This window comes from Patagioenas fasciata, chromosome 7 (assembly GCF_037038585.1).
Source record: "Patagioenas fasciata isolate bPatFas1 chromosome 7, bPatFas1.hap1, whole genome shotgun sequence".
NCBI lineage: Eukaryota > Metazoa > Chordata > Aves > Columbiformes > Columbidae > Patagioenas > Patagioenas fasciata.
The window spans coordinates 36,850,281-36,871,011 of NC_092526.1; the positions used below are offsets into that span (position 1 = coordinate 36,850,281).

At 49.9% G+C, this 20,731-nt stretch overlaps 1 protein-coding gene across 1 annotated transcript; it reads left to right on the forward strand.

Annotated features, from left to right (window-relative positions):
* Window positions 1–5,151: 5,151 nt before the first annotated feature.
* Window positions 5,152–14,711, forward strand: LSS (lanosterol synthase). Its single transcript, XM_065840748.2, has 22 exons — window positions 5,152–5,298; window positions 5,378–5,561; window positions 5,636–5,774; window positions 5,860–5,968; window positions 6,361–6,482; window positions 6,805–6,901; window positions 7,208–7,343; window positions 7,567–7,675; window positions 8,001–8,119; window positions 8,558–8,655; window positions 8,791–8,818; window positions 9,412–9,468; window positions 10,173–10,244; window positions 10,358–10,408; window positions 10,557–10,706; window positions 11,056–11,152; window positions 11,307–11,412; window positions 11,662–11,727; window positions 12,750–12,830; window positions 13,118–13,288; window positions 13,429–13,507; window positions 13,713–14,711. The coding sequence occupies exons 1-22, from the start codon at window positions 5,246–5,248 to the stop codon at window positions 13,896–13,898; spliced, it is 2,310 nt and encodes a 769-aa protein (XP_065696820.1). The 5' UTR covers window positions 5,152–5,245; the 3' UTR covers window positions 13,899–14,711.
* The last annotated feature ends 6,020 nt before the right edge of the window (window positions 14,712–20,731 follow it).

The following is a 20,731-nucleotide window of genomic DNA, read 5'->3' on the forward strand; positions in this document are numbered from 1 at the left end:
GGTGAGTGTCAGGAGGATGGAGCCAGGCTCTTCTCAGTGACAACAAATGGTAGGACAAGGGGTAATGGGCACAAACTGGAACACAAGAGGTTCCATTTAAATATGAGAAGAAACTTCTTCTCAGTGAGGGTGCCAGAGCCTGGACCAGGCTACCCAGGGAGGTTGTGGAGTCTCCTTCTCTGCAGACATTCAAACCCACCTGGACACCTTCCTGTGGAACCTCATCTGGGTGTTCCTGCTCTGGCGAGGAAATTGCACTGGATGAGATTTTGAGGTCCCTTCCAACCTCTGACATTCTGTGGTTCTGTTTCTTTGCATGTTACGGGAATGTCCATCACAGCAGATGGTGCCTGTGGCCTGTGCACCTCTGAGATGGGTCTGGCTCCCTCATCTCTGCCACCCCACCAGTCTGGGGGGCAGTGGGACTGTGTGGGGGAGTTGTGGTTGTATTGAGCTGCAAGTGGTTGAAGGGCAGAGCTGGCAGCAGCAGCTCCTCCCTGATGCTTCAAGGTGGGGCAGTGCCAGGTTCTGGAACGTGCCTTGCTGTTGAGTTGCCTTGCCAGGCTGTGTTGAGTGGTTTTGGCTTCTAATGGTGGTCTCACAGGGTAGTCACCCAGCCCTTAACTGCAACACCAGCCTTTTTTCTGGGGAGTGGGGGGGACCTCCTGCCTGTGTGTGCCTGTTGTCCATGTCACAGCTGCACAGGTGGTGTTGCTCAAAAGTTCTCTGGCAGCCGCAGCAGGCACCACGGGCATTAAATGCACTTCTATTTAAACCTGAGAGCTGTACATGTTCCCTTCCACTGCAGCCTCCCTTGCCAGCATAGAAGGGGGATCTGGAGAGGAGGAGGTGGCACAGAGCAAGAGCAGTGAGCAGTGTCCTTCTCCAAGCTGCTCCTGGTGTCACAGTACAAGCAGGTAGTTGATGAACAGAGAACATGCTGAAGAAAGCCGTTTTTTGCTGTGTTTCATTGCCTGGGCACACTGTTTCCCAAGTTGAGCCAATGTTGAAGCTGTCCGCTGTTACTGATGTAGCGTGATTCCATTTGTGCCTTTTTCACTTCAGCACAGGATCAATAATTGCTTTATGTCTTAGGCCTTTGTTGAATTTTGGATTCAGTGCGACTAGGAACAGGTTGCTACTTGCCAAGAAAACAAGTTAGCAATACTAACTTGTTAGTATGTTAGCCCAGAGGTGTCATATTATTACCGCAGTCAACTCCTGTGGAGTAATGTGAGGACTGTAAGAGCCTTTCACATATAGTTGTGGGGCAGGAAGGTCTGTGAAGGTCTGGACCTCTTCAAAAATGTCCTATTGAAGAGGCAAGACTGGGGTTGCTGGGCAGACATAGTACCTGGTGGTTTTTGTGCTGCCCAAAGCTACTGTGGATGTGATGACTGAGACAACACTTACCATTTGACTTGACAGTTTTGTACATATTGATGTGAAAGAAACCTGCCCAGATTGATTATTTCCTTGTATGAGCTCTTGAAAGCTTTTGTAACAGCTTCAAGCACAGGTTGGGAAAAATTAATTTCCCCAGTGTTAAGCTTGAGTATGTTGACTAAATGTAGACCTGACCACTGAAGTTCTCGCACTTACGGCATTGCAAACCACAGCGGTTACCTGTGCTCTCGTTGTGCTGCCAGGGATAGGAATCTTGCTTTTACACAGTGGTGATTCTAGGATGAAGGTGGTTTGTCAACAAACTTGCAGTATTCCGTTTTTTCCAAGGTTGTTTGTATTCACTTAAGAGCTGCCTATAAATAGGCTTCTCTGTCAGTAGGAAAGAAACTATTTTTCTCTATCAATAGCAATTTGATCTGGTAGGTATCTTAGCTCAGTCATTAGCCAAAAAATGCATCAAAGCATACCATTTCTAGTCAGAGACGAGGTCCTAGCTCAGCCTCATTAAACCATTGTCTGACGTTATTATTGAAAGTGACCTTTTCTTAAAATGGAACAGAAAAACTAGCGTTTGGCAGATCAAAACCTGGACAGTCTTAAAATTCTCTTTCCTGCTTATTCTTACTGTCCGTTCCAACTTCCATATTTTACAGGGAATGATCTGGAATAGTCTGCTGGTAGGGTGGGAAGGAGCAACAGGATCCAGTGTGAACACCAGGAACCTCGGCGCTTTCCTGCCTCTGCTACTGAGCAGCTCCAGGTGACTTCCCTGGTCCTTGTCCAGGCTCCTGTCCTTGCAAACACTGCTCTCCTGGCCCGAGTCATCCCCAGCCTGCCTGTGAACGTCCAGGGTCTGGGCATGATGTGAGGCTGAGAGCTGGCTATGCTTTTAGTGCTGCCCAAAGAGCTACTTCCATTATTTTAAAATTCACTATCCTGATCTTTGAATAGGAGACTAATGTTGGGGCTCCTTTGCTCAGGGTCACCACTTCCTTGCCAGAGCTTTGGGTAATGTGTTTAAAGAAACAGAGGGTTTTACAGAGCCTGAGGCTGAGCAAAACACTTCAGCCTTCTGCCTGTCTCCTCCTCCCCAGTAAAACACAATGTGGGCTTTTCATAGCAGGCTCAGGGAGAAAAGCCAATGTATTTCTTTGTGTCTCTGGTGTGTATGGCACCAGGCTCTGCCAGACCACGAGACAAAGGCCAGCAGTCATTGAACTGGGAGAAAAAAAAGTCAGGAAAGCAGAAGAATTTGGGTGGGAGGGGGAAGAAGCTGCTTCTGCCTCCACAGAGCTGTACTCGCAGTCCCAGCACACAGAGCAGCGTTGCAGAGAGCAGGTTCCCCAGCTCTGCGCCGTGGTCACTGTGTCCGTTTCTGAACCCGCGAACACGGCAGGCGGAGATGAGCTGGGATCCTGATGGGAAGCCTCGCATGATGCCTAGAAGCAGAAATACCAGGACACATCTGGGGATTGGGCTGGTGCTTGTTGAAGTTGTTGGAGGGAGATGATGGCCCAAATTTAGTACCCTGCACATAGGTCCAGGGGGTCTGAGGGGCTGTGTCTGTCCCAGGAGGGACCCCATGGTCCCTGCACCATCTCTGTGCAGGTGTCGCCTCCACCTGAGGAGGAGGGAGTGGGCAGGCTCCATGGGATGGGTAGTGGGTCTTTTTTTGCCCCCGTAGAACAGACTCGCAATGTTAAGATGGCGCCTCCCACTCGGGAACCACAACCTCATCTCATAAATTCTGGGCTCTGGCTAACTGCCGTTTCCCCAATCGCTTTTTTCTCCCAGCACACCCATGCACTAGGCTTGCTGAGGAGCAGCTCTGAATCTTGCTGTGGCCCCTCCAGGTGCTGCTGTCTTGGCTGCTTTGTGTGACCCCCTAAGAAAACACCAAATAGTGCGGCTGCCATTGAACCAGATTCTCTGGAGTTGAAAGCACTGGGATGCTCTTACCTTATCTGAAGTGTGGCCTTGAGCTTAGGGCAGTTTCTGGCTGAATTCAGCTGAAACAACAAGAAACTACTTTTAAGTTCATTAAGAAAATATATGGAGATGTGATAACTTGTGCCAAGAAAAGGCATTACAGCATAAATCTGGGGTATGTTTCCACTCCTGGTGGGGAGTTGGCAGATAAGGGCTTGTGAACGGAGTCTCGTGTGCTGGACTGCAATTAAAGGGGTAAGTTGTGGCATTTGCTTTTGCAAGCTGAATGGCATCCCTTTCTCAGGGGAACACTTTCAGCTTTTAATGTCTCCAGCAGGCAGCATGCTCACCCACAACAGGAGCAGAGTCTTACCCTGTCAACTGTGATCTAAACCTCAGACCTATAAAAATGAGTAAAAAAAATAATGCCCAAGTATCAGGAGTTTGGCAATTATTAAAAGCAAAACTTCCATCACTAAAATGGAATTTCTAAGGCAGACAGGTTGTATAGAGACTCATCTCAGGCAGATTCATTGTGACTTTATTTTTTTCTTAAATCTAAATTAAACAACAGGCTATTAAGCCCCAAATACAACACCCATATCAGTGAACCTCTCGAGTTCCCTTTGTCCATATAAACTGCAAGAGGAGCAACAGAGCTCTCCCTAGTGAGGACCAGTGGTATGAGGCACAAGTGAGATGTTATCCTCATGCCATGACAGCCCCCAGGAGGACTCCCACACCATTAGCTCTTCTGACAAAATTCTGCTGTTACTGAACACGGCCAGGGCTGGACTGTGTGTGACCTAAGCCTAGTAATTCTATAATTCCCAAATCAAATTACTGTATCCTCTCCAAATAATCCCTGAGGTTATGCTGGGCATGAGTGAAGAGCTATTTGCCAGCGGAGGAGCATTTTAAATTCAACTTGTAGTGTGTGAATATAGTAAGTGTTAATTCACAGGTATGTTTGTGCTGTGGGGTACTCATGGATGCCACATTTGGGAGCAGCTCTTTTATCCCTTTTATCCCTGGGTCCCCTGGCAGTGCACAGCCATAGAGGTGGTCCCTGCCTCCAGGGCCTTAGAGTTAAGGTTTAATTTTGATCACAAGTATTTATGGCCATGAACTTGGGCTTTTGTACTGAACTTTCCACTGACATAGCTTGATCTGCTGTCACCTCTGCCATAGGAGGGAAGCTGGGTCGCTCTGAAAGGTGACAGGGAGAAATTTATCACCACATTTAAACAAGTACGTATTGAATTCCCACCCAGCCCTTCCAACACACAATAGCAGCAAGTAAAGCATCTCTGGCTCCTGTGCTTCCTTCCCAGAGCAGGTTTTATTAGTGTGCGTTATAAACACAGTGCATTGCCTTGGAGGGACAGGGATGGTGAAAAGATGATGTCTGCGGAAAGGAAAGGAAAGGAAAGGGGAAAGGGAAAGGGAAAAGTGAATGTGCAGGTGCAGGGTTCCAACCCGTGTCGGGAGGGTTTGCCAGCCGGGCATCTTTCTGTCCCACAAAATCCCATTCGCAGCCCAGCTCGGATCTGCCCGCTTCTGCCAGCGGTGCAACCCCCGGTGTCCGTCTGTCCCCGAGGGGCTCCCTGGCTCGACCCGCCGTCCCCCAGACAAGAGGCAGGTGTCGCAGTGACTGGCCGGGTGACAGCCTTGTGAGAACCCCTCTATAACCCAGAACCAGGCACTGTCCTCCGGAGCAGCCGGGGTGGTGGCCGAGGAGGGGCCGCTCCGCCCGGGGCCCGTCCCCTCACCCGGCACCGGCACCGGCCCGGGGAGGCGGAGCGGAGGCGGAGCTGCCGGCCCCATTGGCTGCCGCCCGTGAGGCGATGTCGGCTCAGGGCGGCGCGGCTGCGGCTCAGGTGCCCGTCCCGGTCCCAGCCCGACGGTGATGGAGACGGCGACGGTGATGGAGACGACGACGGCGATGGCGGCGAACGGCGGGTGGGTTCGGGCGCGGCGTTCGGGACCGGCGGGGCGGAGCGGGGTGACGGCCGCTGCTAACGGTGCCCGTGTGCTGCAGGCCGGTGCGGCGGCGCGGCGGCCCGTGGCGCTCGGCGGCGGCCACGACGCTGCCCGACTGGCGGCTGCGCTGCGAGGGCGGCCGGCAGCGCTGGCGCTACCTCGGCGACGGGGACGATGGCGAGGCGGGCGGCGAGTGGCGGGCGCAGACGGCGCTGGAGCAGCACAGCCTCGGGCTGGACACGGTGCGGACCGGGCGGGGAACGGGCGGCGGGGCCGCGCCGAGGGGCGCCCCGGCTGAGGCGCTGTCTCCCCGCAGGGCGAGACGCTGCGGCCCTCGGCGGCGGCCGGCACGGCCCGGGAGGCTGCCCGCAAGGGAATGCGGTTCTACGCCGCCTTGCAGGCTGAGGACGGGCACTGGGCAGGTGACTACGGCGGGCCCCTCTTCCTCCTACCAGGTAGGTCTTTGTGGGTGCCCTCCCCAAGAGGGGTGAGTGCATTGCGTTCAGCTTCCTACAAGAATCGGCGTGTCTGATCTTCCAGGTCTCCTCATCACATGCCACACTGCCAAGATCCAGCTGCCCGAGGGGGTTCGGAAAGAGATGGTGCGCTACTTGCGCTCTGTGCAGCTCCCGGATGGAGGCTGGGGCTTGTGAGTAGCAAAGATGCTGCTTTTAGTGATGGCATCTCTAAGGCCCAGGCTGCCAAATCTCTGCCTAGGCTTAGGGAGTGGGACATGGCAACTGTGATATCTCTGGAACATTGGACTCGCCTGTGTACCACTCCAGGGACACCTTTTGTCACAGAGGTGGCTGGAGCATCAAGTCTGGCTGCATCTCTTCCATGGCACTATATGCCAAAGTATCATGTGTGATAGGGTAGTGCAGAGCAGTGTTTCTCCCTGGGTTGGTTGGGTCTCCCCTTTTCCACAGTCACCCCTGGTATCTCACTTTGCCCTGACAAAGACAGACCATGCAGTAAGTTGTGTCTGGCTAATGCGAATAGCTGGCTAATGGCTGTGCTGTCTCTGTATGCACGTGACAGGCACGTGGAAGACAAATCGACTGTGTTTGGCACAGCACTCAACTACGTAGCCCTGAGGATCTTGGGCCTGGGACCAGATGACCCTGACGTTGTGCGAGCTCGCATCAACCTGCACAGCAAAGGTCAGCTCCGTTGTGCCCAGCACAGCAGCTGTGGGGCTGGTATGCTGGTGAGAGGGATCTGGCCAGATCTGGAACATGGAGGGGTGCCAAGTAGTGAAGGAGCTGTTGCTCTTGGTTGCCTTTGATGGCACCTGCATTTTCAAATAATGATGGGAAAGTGTGTTATGTTTTTGTACTATTACCTGCTTGCTCTTTTTGGGACACATGTCCCAGCCCGAATGGCATGCTCCCAAACACGGGAGAAGTGGACTCTGCGATGGGGAAGCGAGCAGGGAGCTGGCATGATTGCATTAACCCTGAAAGACGATATCTCTCTCTGTAGGAGGTGCTGTGGGAATCCCCTCCTGGGGGAAGTTTTGGCTGGCTGTCTTGAACGTTTACAGCTGGGAAGGAATGAACACACTTCTCCCAGAGATGTGGTATGTGCTGTCCTCAATGTGGAGGTGGGAGGTATTGTCAGTCCTGCCACCAGCCTCATCCCAGAGCTGTCCCAGGCACTGGTGTTTGCTGGGCTAACTCCAGCTATGGCCTGGAACTGAGGGGCTCCAGCTGCTTGTCAGCTGGGAGACCAGCAGCAAGGCCAGCTGGTGGGTGGATTGCAGCAGCAGGCCTGGTTAGGGAATGGCAGGCCCTGCTCCGGGCACCCCTCTGTCAGCATGTCATCTCTCCATGCTGCCCTTTGCCTTCCTTGTTCCTCACAGTAGCACCTTCTCTGTTGTGAGCAGGCTGCTTCCTACATGGTTCCCAGCCCACCCGTCCCGGCTCTGGTGTCATTGCCGCCAGGTTTACCTCCCCATGAGCTACTGTTACGCCATGCGTCTGTCAGCAGAAGAGGACGAGCTCATACAGAGCTTGCGGCAGGTAAGGAGCTGACCCTCATGGGGCTCCCCAACAAGGATACGTGGCTCCCTGACCACCTGCTGTGCCAGCCATGTCCTTGTGGCCAGGTTCTGGCTTGTGAAGTGGCAGCTCTAATACCCGCAGTCTCTTTGTGCAAGCGGCAGAGCCACCTTCCAGCAGTAAGCTGCCTCTGCATGCTTGCTCTGAGCTTGCCAGGCTGATGCCCTTTGTTTTCTTGTGCCAGGAGCTGTACGTGCAAGACTACGCCAGCATAGACTGGCCAGCCCAGAGGAACAATGTGGCTGCCGGTGATGTGTACACCCCGCACAGCTGGCTGCTGGACATTGCCTATGGTGAGTGTGGTGTTGGCTGGGGTAGGAGACCCCTTGTCATGTGAGCTGGTGGTGGTGGAACTGAAGCTGTCTTGTATCATGAGGGCTCTTTAAGGTCTACTGTGTGCGCTGGAGCTGGGATGGAGATGGATTGTGTGATTCTTGGGCTTCTCCCTCCCTGAGAGCAGCAAGGCCTTGTGCCCAGGTCCTTAGGCCGCTCTGGAGCAGAGCAGTTCCCATGCTTGCCTCAACTGGTCATCATGTGAGCAGGTGCAGCCTGGCACGGCAAGTGAATCTGACTGCATGGGGTGGGTTTTTCATTGCATGTCCCTTTCTTCTCCTGTAGGTATCATGAATATGTACGAAGCCCACCACAGCACCCATCTGCGGCAGCGAGCCATCACAGAGCTGTATGACCACATCACAGCTGATGACAGATTCACCAAGTGCATAAGTATTGGGCCGGTAGTACACTTACTGTCTGTCCTTTAAAAATCTTGCCCTTTGCTCTTTAGGGACCAGCTTGTGGCCCCCAAGTCCTTTGCAATTGTGGCGTGTAGCCATAATCACCAGATCTTGCTCAGGCACAGCTCCTACTGCTCCTGATACTCAAGAGCTTAATGCTAACAGGGCACAGGAGATGCAGAGGGCATGGGGACAGCTGTGGCCCTGGTGAGGGGTACTTTTCCTCGTGGTCCAGGAAAGTGATCTGAGGAGGAGGGGAAGCTCTAGAGTAATCTCATGGCCCCTGTCCCACTAACTCAGCTATGCTGAGTGATGCCACAGGTGGGAACTGTCAGGATTAAGCTCAGGACCACCTCTAGACGGCTTTGTGCTAGATGGGAGGGAAATAGGGGCTGGAAGAAGCTGTATCCAGAGCAGTGACAGTGCTGCTTTTGGCAGATTTCCAAGACGATCAACATGCTTGTTCGCTGGTTTGTGGATGGGAAGAACTCCCCAGCTTTTCAGGAGCATGTTTCCAGGATCTCTGACTACCTCTGGTAAGGGCTGAGCATGGCGCACCTGGCACAGCGTAGGGCTGTGATTCCTGTGGAAGGAGCACACCGTGGCTCCCAACCGCTTCCTGGCACTTTTGCTGTGCCTGCACTGCAGCGCTGTGCTTTCTCCTCCTACAGGCTGGGCCTCGACGGCATGAAGATGCAGGTGAAGTGCTGTAGGAGATCAGCTGTGACTGAGAAGGGACCCTGGCGTGCTGGGGCAGCCCATGGAATAATGGGATAGCTTGTTCATCTTGGGCCTGAGCTCCTGGCATCTCGTCTTTGGTGCTTGGTGGCCTTGTCTGTCTCACTGCCACTTCCCCTGGCTGTGCCAGGAGTGAGTAGTGTCTGTCCTGCTAGTTTGGCTGTCTGTGGCTGTGAGCTGTGGGGACAGCTCTAGGCCTACATCCCCTTCATCCTCATGGGTACTGGGAGAAGGGAAGGAGAAAGACTGATACTGCATGTGGACTGAGCTGTACTTCTCTCATATTCGTTGTGTCCCTCTGCTCCTTGTTGCTACTCACCTCTCCTGTCTTGGCTGTGCACAGAGCAGGCTGAAGAGCTGCTCCTCTCCTATCCCTTTGCTGTCCCTGAGCTGCTGCATCTGTCCCCTCTATGCCAGCACATCATAAAACTGAGACGCAGGGTGGAGGGAGCTAGTGGGGGTAATACAGGAGGGATGTGGTGTCCTGTAGACCCCACAACTAGGTCAGGCTGCTGCCAGCACCTACCCCTCACTGTCTGCTTTCTCTCTTCCAGGGAACAAACGGATCCCAGCTCTGGGATACTGCCTTTGCCATCCAAGCCTTCTTGGAGGTAATGCACCCCTCAGTGATACATGCTACTTTAGGAAAATGGTCCCTCCTAACATGTGCCCAAATACCAGCAGCTCCTACTGTGCATCCCCTCAGACCTCTGCTGTGCCAATTCAGGCGTTGCATCATATGCCAGAGCCAGGCAAGCGCCCATCTTCTCAGAGCCCACCGCAGCCGTGGTAGGCAGGGTGCCCAGCACAGCTGGTCCAGCCCCTCTTTGCCAGCTGCTTTTGAAGCAGGAGGCCACAGCGCTGGCTGAGTGGGTCAGGTTAGACTTCCCAGTTGCTACAGTTTTATGTTAAAACCCCAGCCCTTCCTCCCTGCTCTGCTTGCCCCCAGAGCATTGCCACTTACCAGGAACAGTGTGCAGGTCTCCTGCCTTCCTGCATTGGGGCAGAGACAGCTATGGCAGGCGTTCTTTTTGGAGAGTAGTGTGATTGCCCTGATAAGCCCCTAACCTGATCATGCAAATAGTCTCTCTCAGTGACGCCAGTAACAGTTGTTGGTTCAGTTCTCACTGTGGAGGTTTGTAATGGAAACAGTAAGCAAAGTATGGATGCAAACCTATAGAAAGGGCTATATGAAGGGCTGGGCTTTAATGACACTTAAATCAGCAGGTGAGCAAGGTCCCAGCACGTCCTCTTGTTCCTGAGGGGCACATTTGGTGGCCACAAGTCCTTGCTGACTGTGCACCTCTGTTTCTAGGCAGAAGCCCAGAAGATGCCTGAATTCACATCCTGCCTCCAAAACGCCCATGAGTTCCTCCGATTCACCCAGGTGAGCAGAGCCAGTTGGTGGTGTCTCTCACATACTGGCCATGCAGACTTGTCTGCTTCTCAGAGTCCTGCTGGATGTGTCTGTTGCCTTCACTGTTTTTTTGTCTTCTGCAGATCCCAGAGAACCCACCCGACTACCAGAAATATTATCGCCATATGAACAAGGTACAATGTCTGGAACTGGTCTCTAAAGGATGCATGAACAGAGCAGGGATTTGGGCAAGGGGGATGGGAATAAGAATCAGCACCTCCTGCCCTTACAAGAACAGAACAGGACAGGAGAAGGTGCTGAGCCCTTCTGACCCCTTTCCAGGGTGGCTTCCCCTTCAGCACCCGAGACTGTGGCTGGATCGTGGCAGACTGCACAGCAGAGGGGCTGAAGTCAGTCATGCTACTGCAGGAGAAGTGCCCCTTCATAGCCAAGCTTGTCCCCCCTGAGCGCCTCTTTGATGCCGTGAATGTGGTAAGTGCTGCAAAAATTAGGGCCCAGGGAAATATGGGCAGCTAAACTGAGCTCAAGTAAGAGAAGTCAGGCTTGATGAGTTGTTAGATCTGGTATTACTTAGCTAGTACAAGGCCCATAGCCTGGTCTGGCAACACCATATTTACTGTGATACGGAGCTACATATGTGACATAATGTAATGTGATGGTCCAAACTGGACCTGCTTGTCAATGTGATTTGGGACCTGGGTTGGCTGCCAAGCCCATGGACTTGTGAGTCTGACTTTGTCCTCACACGTGTCTTGGGACTAGGCTGGTGTGGTACTGCCTGTGTCCCACTCCCAGCCTCTCTCTCTGCTTCTCTGGGCAGTTGCTGAGTATGAGGAACTCAGATGGAGGCTTTGCCACATATGAAACCAAGCGTGGAGGCCACTTACTGGAGCTGCTGAACCCCTCAGAGGTGTTTGGTAAGGGAAGCTGAGCGGGGCTGGCCATCCTGTCCCCTGTGAAGGGACACAGAGGGATACGTGTGCCCTGGGCCACGGGGGACGTTGGCAGCCTGTGGCTCGGGAGCTCCCCAGCACAGGGGCTGTTGCACTGATACACTTCACCTGCTGACAGGTGACATCATGATCGACTACACCTACGTGGAGTGCACGTCAGCTGCCATGCAGGCACTGAAACACTTCCACAAGGAGTTCCCTGAGCACAGAGCCCCAGAGATCAGGTGAGGCGTTGAGATGAGAGTTGCGTATGATCCCCTGACTGAGTGCTGGCATGAGGCCGAAAAGCACCCAGCTGGGGCACGGTTTGACTCTGAGATCCTGAACAACACGGCTGCCTGTCTGCATGCTCTTGCCCCTTGGCACCTCTAATAATGGGACCCATCAAACCCTCAGAGGGACTGATGGATACCCCTGATGAAGCAGCCACTGAGTCTGAGCTGCTTTTGAAACAAGTATCGTTTCCTGAATAGGGAGACTCTGCAGAAGGGCCTGGACTTTTGTCGCAAGACGCAGCGAGCGGATGGGTCCTGGGAAGGGTAAGCAGTGTTGCCAGTGCCCAGTTTTTCCCTGGCTGCCCCAGTGTGAGAGGAACCATGATGAGAAGCATTCCTGGCTGGCAGGTTCTGTTGGAAGGGGAAGGAAGGGCTGGTCCTTCTCTAGCTGCCGTGCTTTGCTCTCCTCTCCCTGTAGCCCAGCCAGAACAGGTGATTCGTGATACCTTGGGGCTCGAATGGCTCCATCTCTTCTGGTCCCAGAGTGTCTGCTGATGCCTGAGTGAACTGAGAGCAGGTGCTGGTGGGACTGGGCGTGGTTGCACCACAGGGGAAGTGTTAAATAAGTTCCTTTTCCTCAGGTTTCCCGTAGCAGAGACTCAGGCATGGATTTCAGAAATTCTTCTTAAATAAGTAATTTATTTGCAAGATACAGTGTAGAGCAGCTTGAGCTGGGTGCCTTCTGAAGAGGGGCCCTTAGCCAAAAAAAGCTTGGGCAATTATGCCCCCACACTCCAAGCCCCCACCCCCCACACATCACTCCAGCCCAATTTCAAAATCAGAGTCTGGGTTCTCCCTGTTCTTCATTGGATCTCTTAATTTTTGTCAGGTGGGCCATCAAAGTCCTGACCTTCAGTTGCTATTTTGCACCTGCAGCTGGAGAAAAGTTTTTGGCAAACTAGAACGTTCTTCTGTTTTGTAATCTTTTAGATGCCGTTCTGTTCCTTATCGCCAGGGATGCAGCTCCCAGTTATCTTCTAGGTTGAAGACTCTCAGGCTTTTTTTTTCATAACAAGGCAGAAAGTTCGAAAGTTTGCAGCTTGCAGAAGTTATGCAAAGCAAGCATACTTACACTAAGTGAATTTTATATAAGCAGCCTCCAAACAAGTTCCATAGAAAGCAGCGTACCAAATAATTCCATAAGCTAAGGCAGTCTGTTCCAGAACAGGAGGGCAGGCTGCAGCTCTGCGCCTGGCTCTGCTCTTGCTGTGAACATGGTCATGTCATAGCCTGCCTCTTTCTGGGGCCTTGCACCTCTGACAGAACCGCTCTCCCCTTCCTCCTAGGAGCTGGGGGGTTTGCTTCACCTACGGCACCTGGTTTGGTCTGGAGGCGTTTGCCTGTATGCAGCACACGTACCGCGATGGGTGAGAAGGGGCTGTCTGGTTTCCCTGCCCCTACCTACCCCTTGGGCCAGGGAGAGACTCCATGGTGGGGCTGGGTGGGTGCCCTGGTTGTGCATGGTCTCTCCTGCCCCAGGTGCTGCTCTTCCCAAATCCTGTGATACCACCAGGGCACTCGCTGCCTGAGCCTTGAACTCTCAGGGCAGCCCTGGCTGTGCGCAGGGCGGGGCACAGCGCCTGTTTAAAGCTGGAAAACATGGGTGTGCAAACGCTCCCTGACCCCAACCCTGTCTGATGCTCCACCCTTGCAGGGCTGCGTGCCGAGAGGTGGCCCAGGCCTGCCAGTTCCTCCTCTCCAAGCAGATGGCAGACGGCGGGTGGGGAGAGGACTTCGAGTCATGCGAGCAGCGCACTTATGTGCAGAGTGCCACATCGCAGATCCACAACACGTGTTGGGCCCTGCTGGGGCTCATGGCTGTCAGGTAGGAGCAGTCCTCACCTCCTCAGGCACCCTGGGACAAGCTTGGGGCAGCGTGGAGGTGGTTGAGTTCAAGCACATGGATGGAGGTTTGTAGGCAGTTTGAATGAGTAAGAGTGCTTACATCTCCCTCATGCTTTGCAGGTACCCTGACATCGAAGTGCTGGAAAGAGGCGTCAAGCTGTTGATAGATAAGCAGCTGCCCAACGGGGACTGGCCTCAGGTAGATCTTTCCTCTAGTATTTCCGAGGGGTTCCCTGGTGTTACAGATGTCCTGGTCATTATGCAGCCATTGCAATGGTGTGCTTTCACTTACCTGGAAGGGAAAATGTGTGGCTTTTGGTGGGGGACTTCAGGAACGCAATGAGCTGGACACACCGGGATCCCCTGTCACCCCTACCATCTTGCTCTCTATCTCTCTCTCTCAGGAGAACATTTCTGGGGTGTTCAACAAGTCGTGTGCCATCAGTTACACTGCCTACCGCAATGTCTTCCCCATCTGGACACTGGGGCGTTTCTGCCAGCTGCATCCCAACAGCCCCCTTGCTGGGAAACTACAATCTGGATCCTCGGCTGGGGTGGAGGAGACCGTGCAGGAGGCCTTGTCTGCTTGAACCCCGCCACGGCAGGTGCCACAGCCTCTGACTTGTCTTGGATATCAGCTGCTGTGGGGTGTTCCCTGCATAGGATATGTCAGTGCTGATCTTAACACATGAACCACTGCCTCTGCCAGGGTGCTGCAGAGTCTCTGCTTTCTGTTGAATCTCTTCTAAAAATCCACTTTTAAAGGTTTTTCCCAGGTGTATCTTCCCTGATGGGACAGGGAGTGAAGTGCCTTTGCAGACCACTTTGGTGATTTGAGAAAGCTGCCGAGCTGTGTTGTATTACACATCTAGACAGACTCTCTCTCGTCCTGAGCAGAGCGAGGCTGCTTTTCTCTTCCCCTCACACTGTCCAGCTTGGCTGTCTGCAGCACAAGTGTGGGATTTGGGGCCTCCCCTGTGCCCAGAATCATGACGAGGTGCACTGCACAATCCTGCTGTGCTCTGGGTGCCGGCGACTACCTTTGAAGTGCTCTCTGCTCTGGAGCCGGTGCTGGGAGGGGAAGGGCACCTTTTCCCCCTCCGCACACATGGGAAACACGAGTGCTTCGCTCAGTTTTCCTACCATTCTGTCCCGCAGCTGGTGGCACCTGGCATCCCAGAGCCTCACAGGGGAAATCACCAGCATCATTCTCACTTAGAAAAATGGGAAACTGAAGCAGAAAGCACTGAGGTGGTGAGTGTTAGGGCACAGCCTGCGTTACCTTCCCTCAGCGGAGCAGCTGCTTCTCTTCAGGCTATGGCACAGCTGAGCATCCACATTCCAGTGTCAGAGATGGAATCTGTGGTGACTGGCAGGTTAATAAATTACTAATGGTGTTGCAAGTGGGACTTAACTGTGTGTTGATGTCCTATGGTCTGCCTCAGTGTGTCCCAAGCAGAGGGGAGCTTGCACAGCAGTGTCCTGTAACCTGGCTTGGGTTACCTGTCCCCAGTGGTATGGGCACCATCTCCACCAACAAGCAAGCCGTGCGTGGAGCCTGCACCTGCTTCATCCTCCTCCAACGCCTTTGGCCCTAGAAAAATATAGCCAAGAAATCCCATCAGACCCCATAGCCTTAGGTGCATTCAGCTGGAGCAGCAAGTCTCAAACACGTTTCAGAGTCAGCTGAGAGTTTATCATCCCCGCAGTCACTGTTCCAACACAGGGCCCATCAGTGCTGTTAGAGGCAAAGAAGGTGCTAAATGTCTCCGCTTTGTCTGCATCCCTGCTTGTGAGGTGACCAACCTCATCAAGCAATGTTGCAATGTTAGCGATGAGGATCCAGGAGCTGATGTCAAACCCTTCTCCCCAGCAGCTCCACCTGACCGGGCTGATCTGCTTTCCTTGTGCAGATCTCAAAAGACATAGAAGTGCCTAATTCTCATGGGGTTCACAAGTCAGCCAGATCCTCAAATACCTGTGAGGCTTTGGACCTAGTTTCTGGTTTACGCTTGAAGTAGGATTTAATAACACTTTCTTTTATCAAACCAAATTAGATAAAGACCAAAAAAGTAACACTTCTCTTGTACTGGTACTTAAATAGTACTTTTTTCATGCTGTCATTGCTTTTTGTTGTTGTTGTTGCTGGAGGTGCTGTTTTTAACATTATAATGAGATTATAATGAACGAAGATCACCCGAGGGACACGAGGTGAGCAAACCTTGCGTCACCCCCGGGTCTCCTTGGCTGTCTCAGCTGCCCCCACTTGTTTGGTTCAGCTGGCACAAAGCCCTGCATTGTGAAATATTTGTCTTTTTAACTTTTCATCACCCCGGTGCGAGGGGGCGGCAGTGAAGGGGGTGCTGGGGGCACAAACGGTGAGAGAGCGGGATCGAGGGCTCTGTACTTGTCCTGTTGTCTTACCTCAGCATGGTCTGGCTGTTAGACTGCTCACTGTAACCATAAAAAGCATCCTTGTGAGTTTTACTGTGCTTGAACACATATTTTGCTTCCTGGGTGCAGCTACTTTGTGCCACTTGTCACCGAAAGGGTTCTGGGCATAAGCATGATTTGATAAGTGTAACTAAATGCTTTTGGAGATTTAATGATGTGTTTAGTGACGTGGTAATTTTAACTCTCACTTCTAATGGACATTTGTACCAACATACTCTTTCCAAAGTCCTTCTGTTGTGACTTAGGCTCTCAGTGCTAAACTTTAGACACGGAAATCACAGGAGCTGAAATAACTGTGAGGTGATGGAGGAACCCAAAACCAGTCCAAGTGGCAAGTGGACTCTTGGGAAAGCACCCTTCTTTCTTGCATTTTCCTCTGCTTCAAGAGGAGAGAAGCAGAAAGAAAATGGGCTGAAATAGATGATGTTCCCCCCAGGATGCTGGTTCTCGTGTGCTCTCCTGGGTGGAAGTCTCGGTGGCCTTTGGCATGAGTTAGCTCAGCAGTGCCGTGCTTGGCCCTGCCCTCAGATGCTCTCCAGCGTGGTGGAAGCTGCAAATGAATGGATTGTCTGGACCTTGCTGAGGATACTCACATCCTAATTCACCAGTAAACACAAAGGTAGATCAGTTCAAACTAGTACATAAAGGTAACGAGTAACTGAGACCCTGTGATAGATCATAGGATGTCCTGAGTTGGAGGGACCCACAAGGATCATCGAATCCAACTCCTGTCCTGCACAGGAGACCCCAGATGATATAATCCAGAGTGGCTGTTGTGTTTGTTAATGACAGGGAACCTGTCAACCCTCGTGACTTGTGTTTCTGATATAAAGGCCTGAGTTCTTTGGAAGCTCAAGTTATCAATGGTTTTCCTATGGAGTAGAATCCAAGATGAGCATCAGATGTATTCAACTGCAATTGAACACTTTTAAGTGCGTAAAGTTGCTCTGAAGTTTTCAGAATAAAATAGGACAGAGAGTGTTGGTGCCTGGGAGAGGCTCAGCTAACCTTCATGGTACAAAGGATACAGGGGAATACCTTGGCCATATTTTGAGAATATCAGTTTCAGGTTCCCCAAAAGCATTGTGTTTTGGCAAGGCAAACCCAAGGCGGAAGAAAGAAAAGTCAGTAGGATGAGAACTGAATTGGATCAGTATATACTCGAGGTTTTTCTCTGGTTGTACCTAATGGTGAGGGCAGAGTTACAGGCTTTTTGTTGGCACATGGGAGCCCAGCTTTTTGTTCGAAGTAAATTTTTCTAGCTAGCAATTAAGTTCAAAATGAAGCTCCACAAGCATAAAACCTGTGGCTGCTTTTAGAAACTTGTACCAGAAAATCCTCCAAACGCGTTAATAGTGTTTTCTCAGTAAAGCTTACAGTGCTAGCTGGATTATATTCCTGTTAGACTTAAGTAGTTTGATGCTGCTGATAGGGTTGGTGATCAGGTCCTACCAATTGCATCCACTCTCTTCTGACCTTCTTCCTCAATCTTTGGCATTTAAAGTTTTATGTGTAGCAAAATATACACCGTATATGGAAAATTGAAAGATTATTTTTTTCCTGCGTCAGCTGCAGTTTTCTCTATTTATTTTAAACTTTCCTTCTTGTTCTTTCTTGTTGTTTTTCCTTTCTTGCTGGCACATAAAGTTCCTCCAGTGACTTAATGAAGGGATGTTGTCTTACCAGGGTGACCAAAGCTGACGTGCTGCAAGTCAGCCAGTCTTTCAAGCTCCAGGCAGATGTTTTCAAAAGCGATTTGGAATTTGTTTGCAAAAACAAGCCAGAGTGTTAGTAGAAATGTAGTAGTAGGCACAGTTTAACATCTCAGGCAATGCTCTGATGGCAAGTCTGAAATAGTTGCAGTTAGAAGCGTATTTTCATTGTGTTGTGGGAAATTAAAAAGTCTCCCCCAACAGGCGTTCAGCCACATTTTACTCTTTATGGAAAAGTTTTACCAGGGCACGTTGTGCTGCCTGATTTGAATACAGCTGTGGTACATTTTGCGGTTTCTATCCCTTACTGCAGCTGCACAGTGCGGCTGAGGTCGGTTCAAGTTGGGCACAAGCCTTCTGTCACTGTATTTCCAATGTACCAGAAAGGGTGGCACAGGTTATTAATGAGGTGAATTGCAAGCTTGCTTAGGAGTTTCTTCCCAAGAAGGGCAGTTGTTTTTTTCCTGCAACAGAAAATGCAGGAGAAAAACCTCTTGTCTCAGGAGTTCTCATCAAAAGTGTATTCCTTTTTCTGTATAAGTTTTTCCTTCCGAGCTCTGTGAAATGTTTCTGTTTAAGTTGTATAAGTCACTTTAAGCGTATGTAGTTAGATATATTTCCTAACCTATGTGTGCTGAAATCTAGGGAGGTATATTGATTAAAAAACTAAATAAAACGCAGACAAGAGAGAAAAACGAGGGCTGGCTGCAGGGAAGTGATGGCCATCATCCAGAAGCAAAGATTAGAGTCTCAAAGCAAGAAGAAAGTTGAAAGAACCAGCTGGGAAAAAGCAAACACCTGAACAGAAAATGCAAGTGTGACAATAAACCAAGGACCAAGCAGATAAACCCTCATCTTAAACTAACGCTTTTAACATGGGTCTTAATGCATGATGTTGCTTGAACTGTATTTAGAGGCAGCGTATGTGTGGTAGCTGAAGTTTATGCCACGTGTCAGTGCAGAACAAAAGGATGAAATAGAACAATTTATCGCACAACCTCTCAAAAACAAGCCCACCCCCTGTCCCCATTGATAAAAAAAGGAATAAAGCTTGCAGTAGTTGACTGTTGTCTTTATTCCCCTCGCTTGTTGTATCCCTCTGACGTTTAAGGAAAACCAGCTTTTAGAACAGTAAAGAACTTTTAGGGTCTATCATATGCTACCAGGACACCACAAATATGCAGAAATTGGGGTTTTTTGGGGGCAGAGAGGAAGTATTTTTGTGAGTAGAATCACCATCAACACCTTGATTCCGGAAGAATAAGTTTGGTTATAATTTCACATCATTATTCTGAAGGAAAGAACTGCATGTTTGGAGGAAAACATTCTTATTAAAATATTTTAGTTAAGATTACAGGTCAGCCAGCCAAATCTAAAAAGTATTTCTCTAGGTTCTAGGATAACTCAGAGCTACTTCATAATGTTAATATGGTTGACTTGGTTCCTTCTTTTTGTATCTGACACAGTTCTTCCAAATAAGAGAACCCAAAGTGAGAGGAAGGTGCAAAAACCCTCCTGCTTCTACCAAACCCAAACTTTCTAATTATACTCTGGATTTCCTACAGGGGACAGTTGTAGCAGATCTAATGGATTCAGTTTGAAACAGAAACCATTAATGCCAGCTGAGATTTCTTAAGTCTAAATAACATTAATCTCTCTAAACTGAGCCGACGGTCCACATGACACGACATTTTTAAAAAGTATTTTTACAATCTTTCTGGGAAGGCAAGAAAACTGCATTAAGGTTAACTATCTTGCATTCCTGAGTCTTCAGACATATACATGATAGAGAATCCATGTATTTTTATCACCTATTTAATTGGCTGGAGATGCTCCACAGCTGACTGTAAAATATCACAGTAATTATAAAAGTTGTGGTCAAGAATAGATTTGATGAAAGAAAAACTGAAAAGACAGTAATAAAATGGGTGTTTCTTATAATACACAAAATAGATCAAGACTTTAGATTAAATGGTCCCTGGGAGTCTTGAAGTGAAATGAAGCAAAACTTTTCAAACTTGTTCACTGTCTTGCTCCAGACTTTCCTTGGTGAACACCTCCAAAACCCAGGTATACTGGATTAAAGATTACCTACACAGGATATTACTTTATTCTGTTTTCATACTAAAACATTATTAGAGATTTTGTTAAACTTTTATGAATATCAGGCCAACGATCGCTGGAGTAGACTGGCATATCCCCAGAAGTGCATGTGAAATGACACAAGTGTGTAAGAGCAGGGAGGAGGGAATGCTGCATGTCCCAGCATGTATTAAATTCCTGCTCAAAAAATGCTTTGTAGTTTTTTTGTTGGTTTACAAAACAAAATAGTTATTCACACCATATTTGCAAGTTCCAGTTTGTGGAGTAAACAGAAGCCAATGTTTTAAAGGAATAAAGTTTAAATAAGGAAAAGCTCTAATTAGTTGCTATATTATGAATAAGGTATATTTAGAAAGGATGAAGCACATACTAAGAACATGCACCTGGATAATAAAATGGCAAGACGACTAATTCCTTGTAAGCAGCATTTGTAAATAAATGGTAGCCTGTTAGTTGCTGTTTCCTCCACAGTTCTGCTGTTCTGGTATTTCTTAAACTCAGAACTTGTCCTTATTGTAAACCTGGAGGTCAGATTTTTCACTCTTCTAAGAAAAAATAACCTTGCAATTTAAGCATTTGACTTGATTGTGCTGTACAGGTATTAACGTTTACTGAAAGCTAAGACATTAGTGAGGATATTCAAGTTTGGTTTCCACATCGTTAAACCATGTGCTGGTTTAACATCACACACATCTAACCAACTGCAGTAATAGCTTTTTCATTTAAATCCTGATTTAAAAGCAAGACCACCAGCAGAGAAAATGAGCATGTTTGCGTAGTACTTACCCTCTATCAACCAATAAGCTATTGCAACTTTTTGTATGCATTCTTTCTAAGAACAAATGAATTTTTCTGCTGCCTTCTCTGTGTGATCCTCCCCTAGTTTCCATACATCTGCTGCTTTTTAGGAACAAGATGCCACATTAGTTGTACTGCAACACACCATGTGCTGTGGAACAAGGCAGGCAGATTCTTCTAAAGTAAATTACAGCCCTAACTTACGAGCAACAAAATATTGGAACGTTGCATCTGCCAGTAAATCCATCGAGTTCCTTTACATCACACCATTTGCACTGCAAACATACTAAGACTTCATCCTAGAAAGAATTCAGGACCTGATCATAAGAACTGCCAACAGCCATACTGAAAGAAGA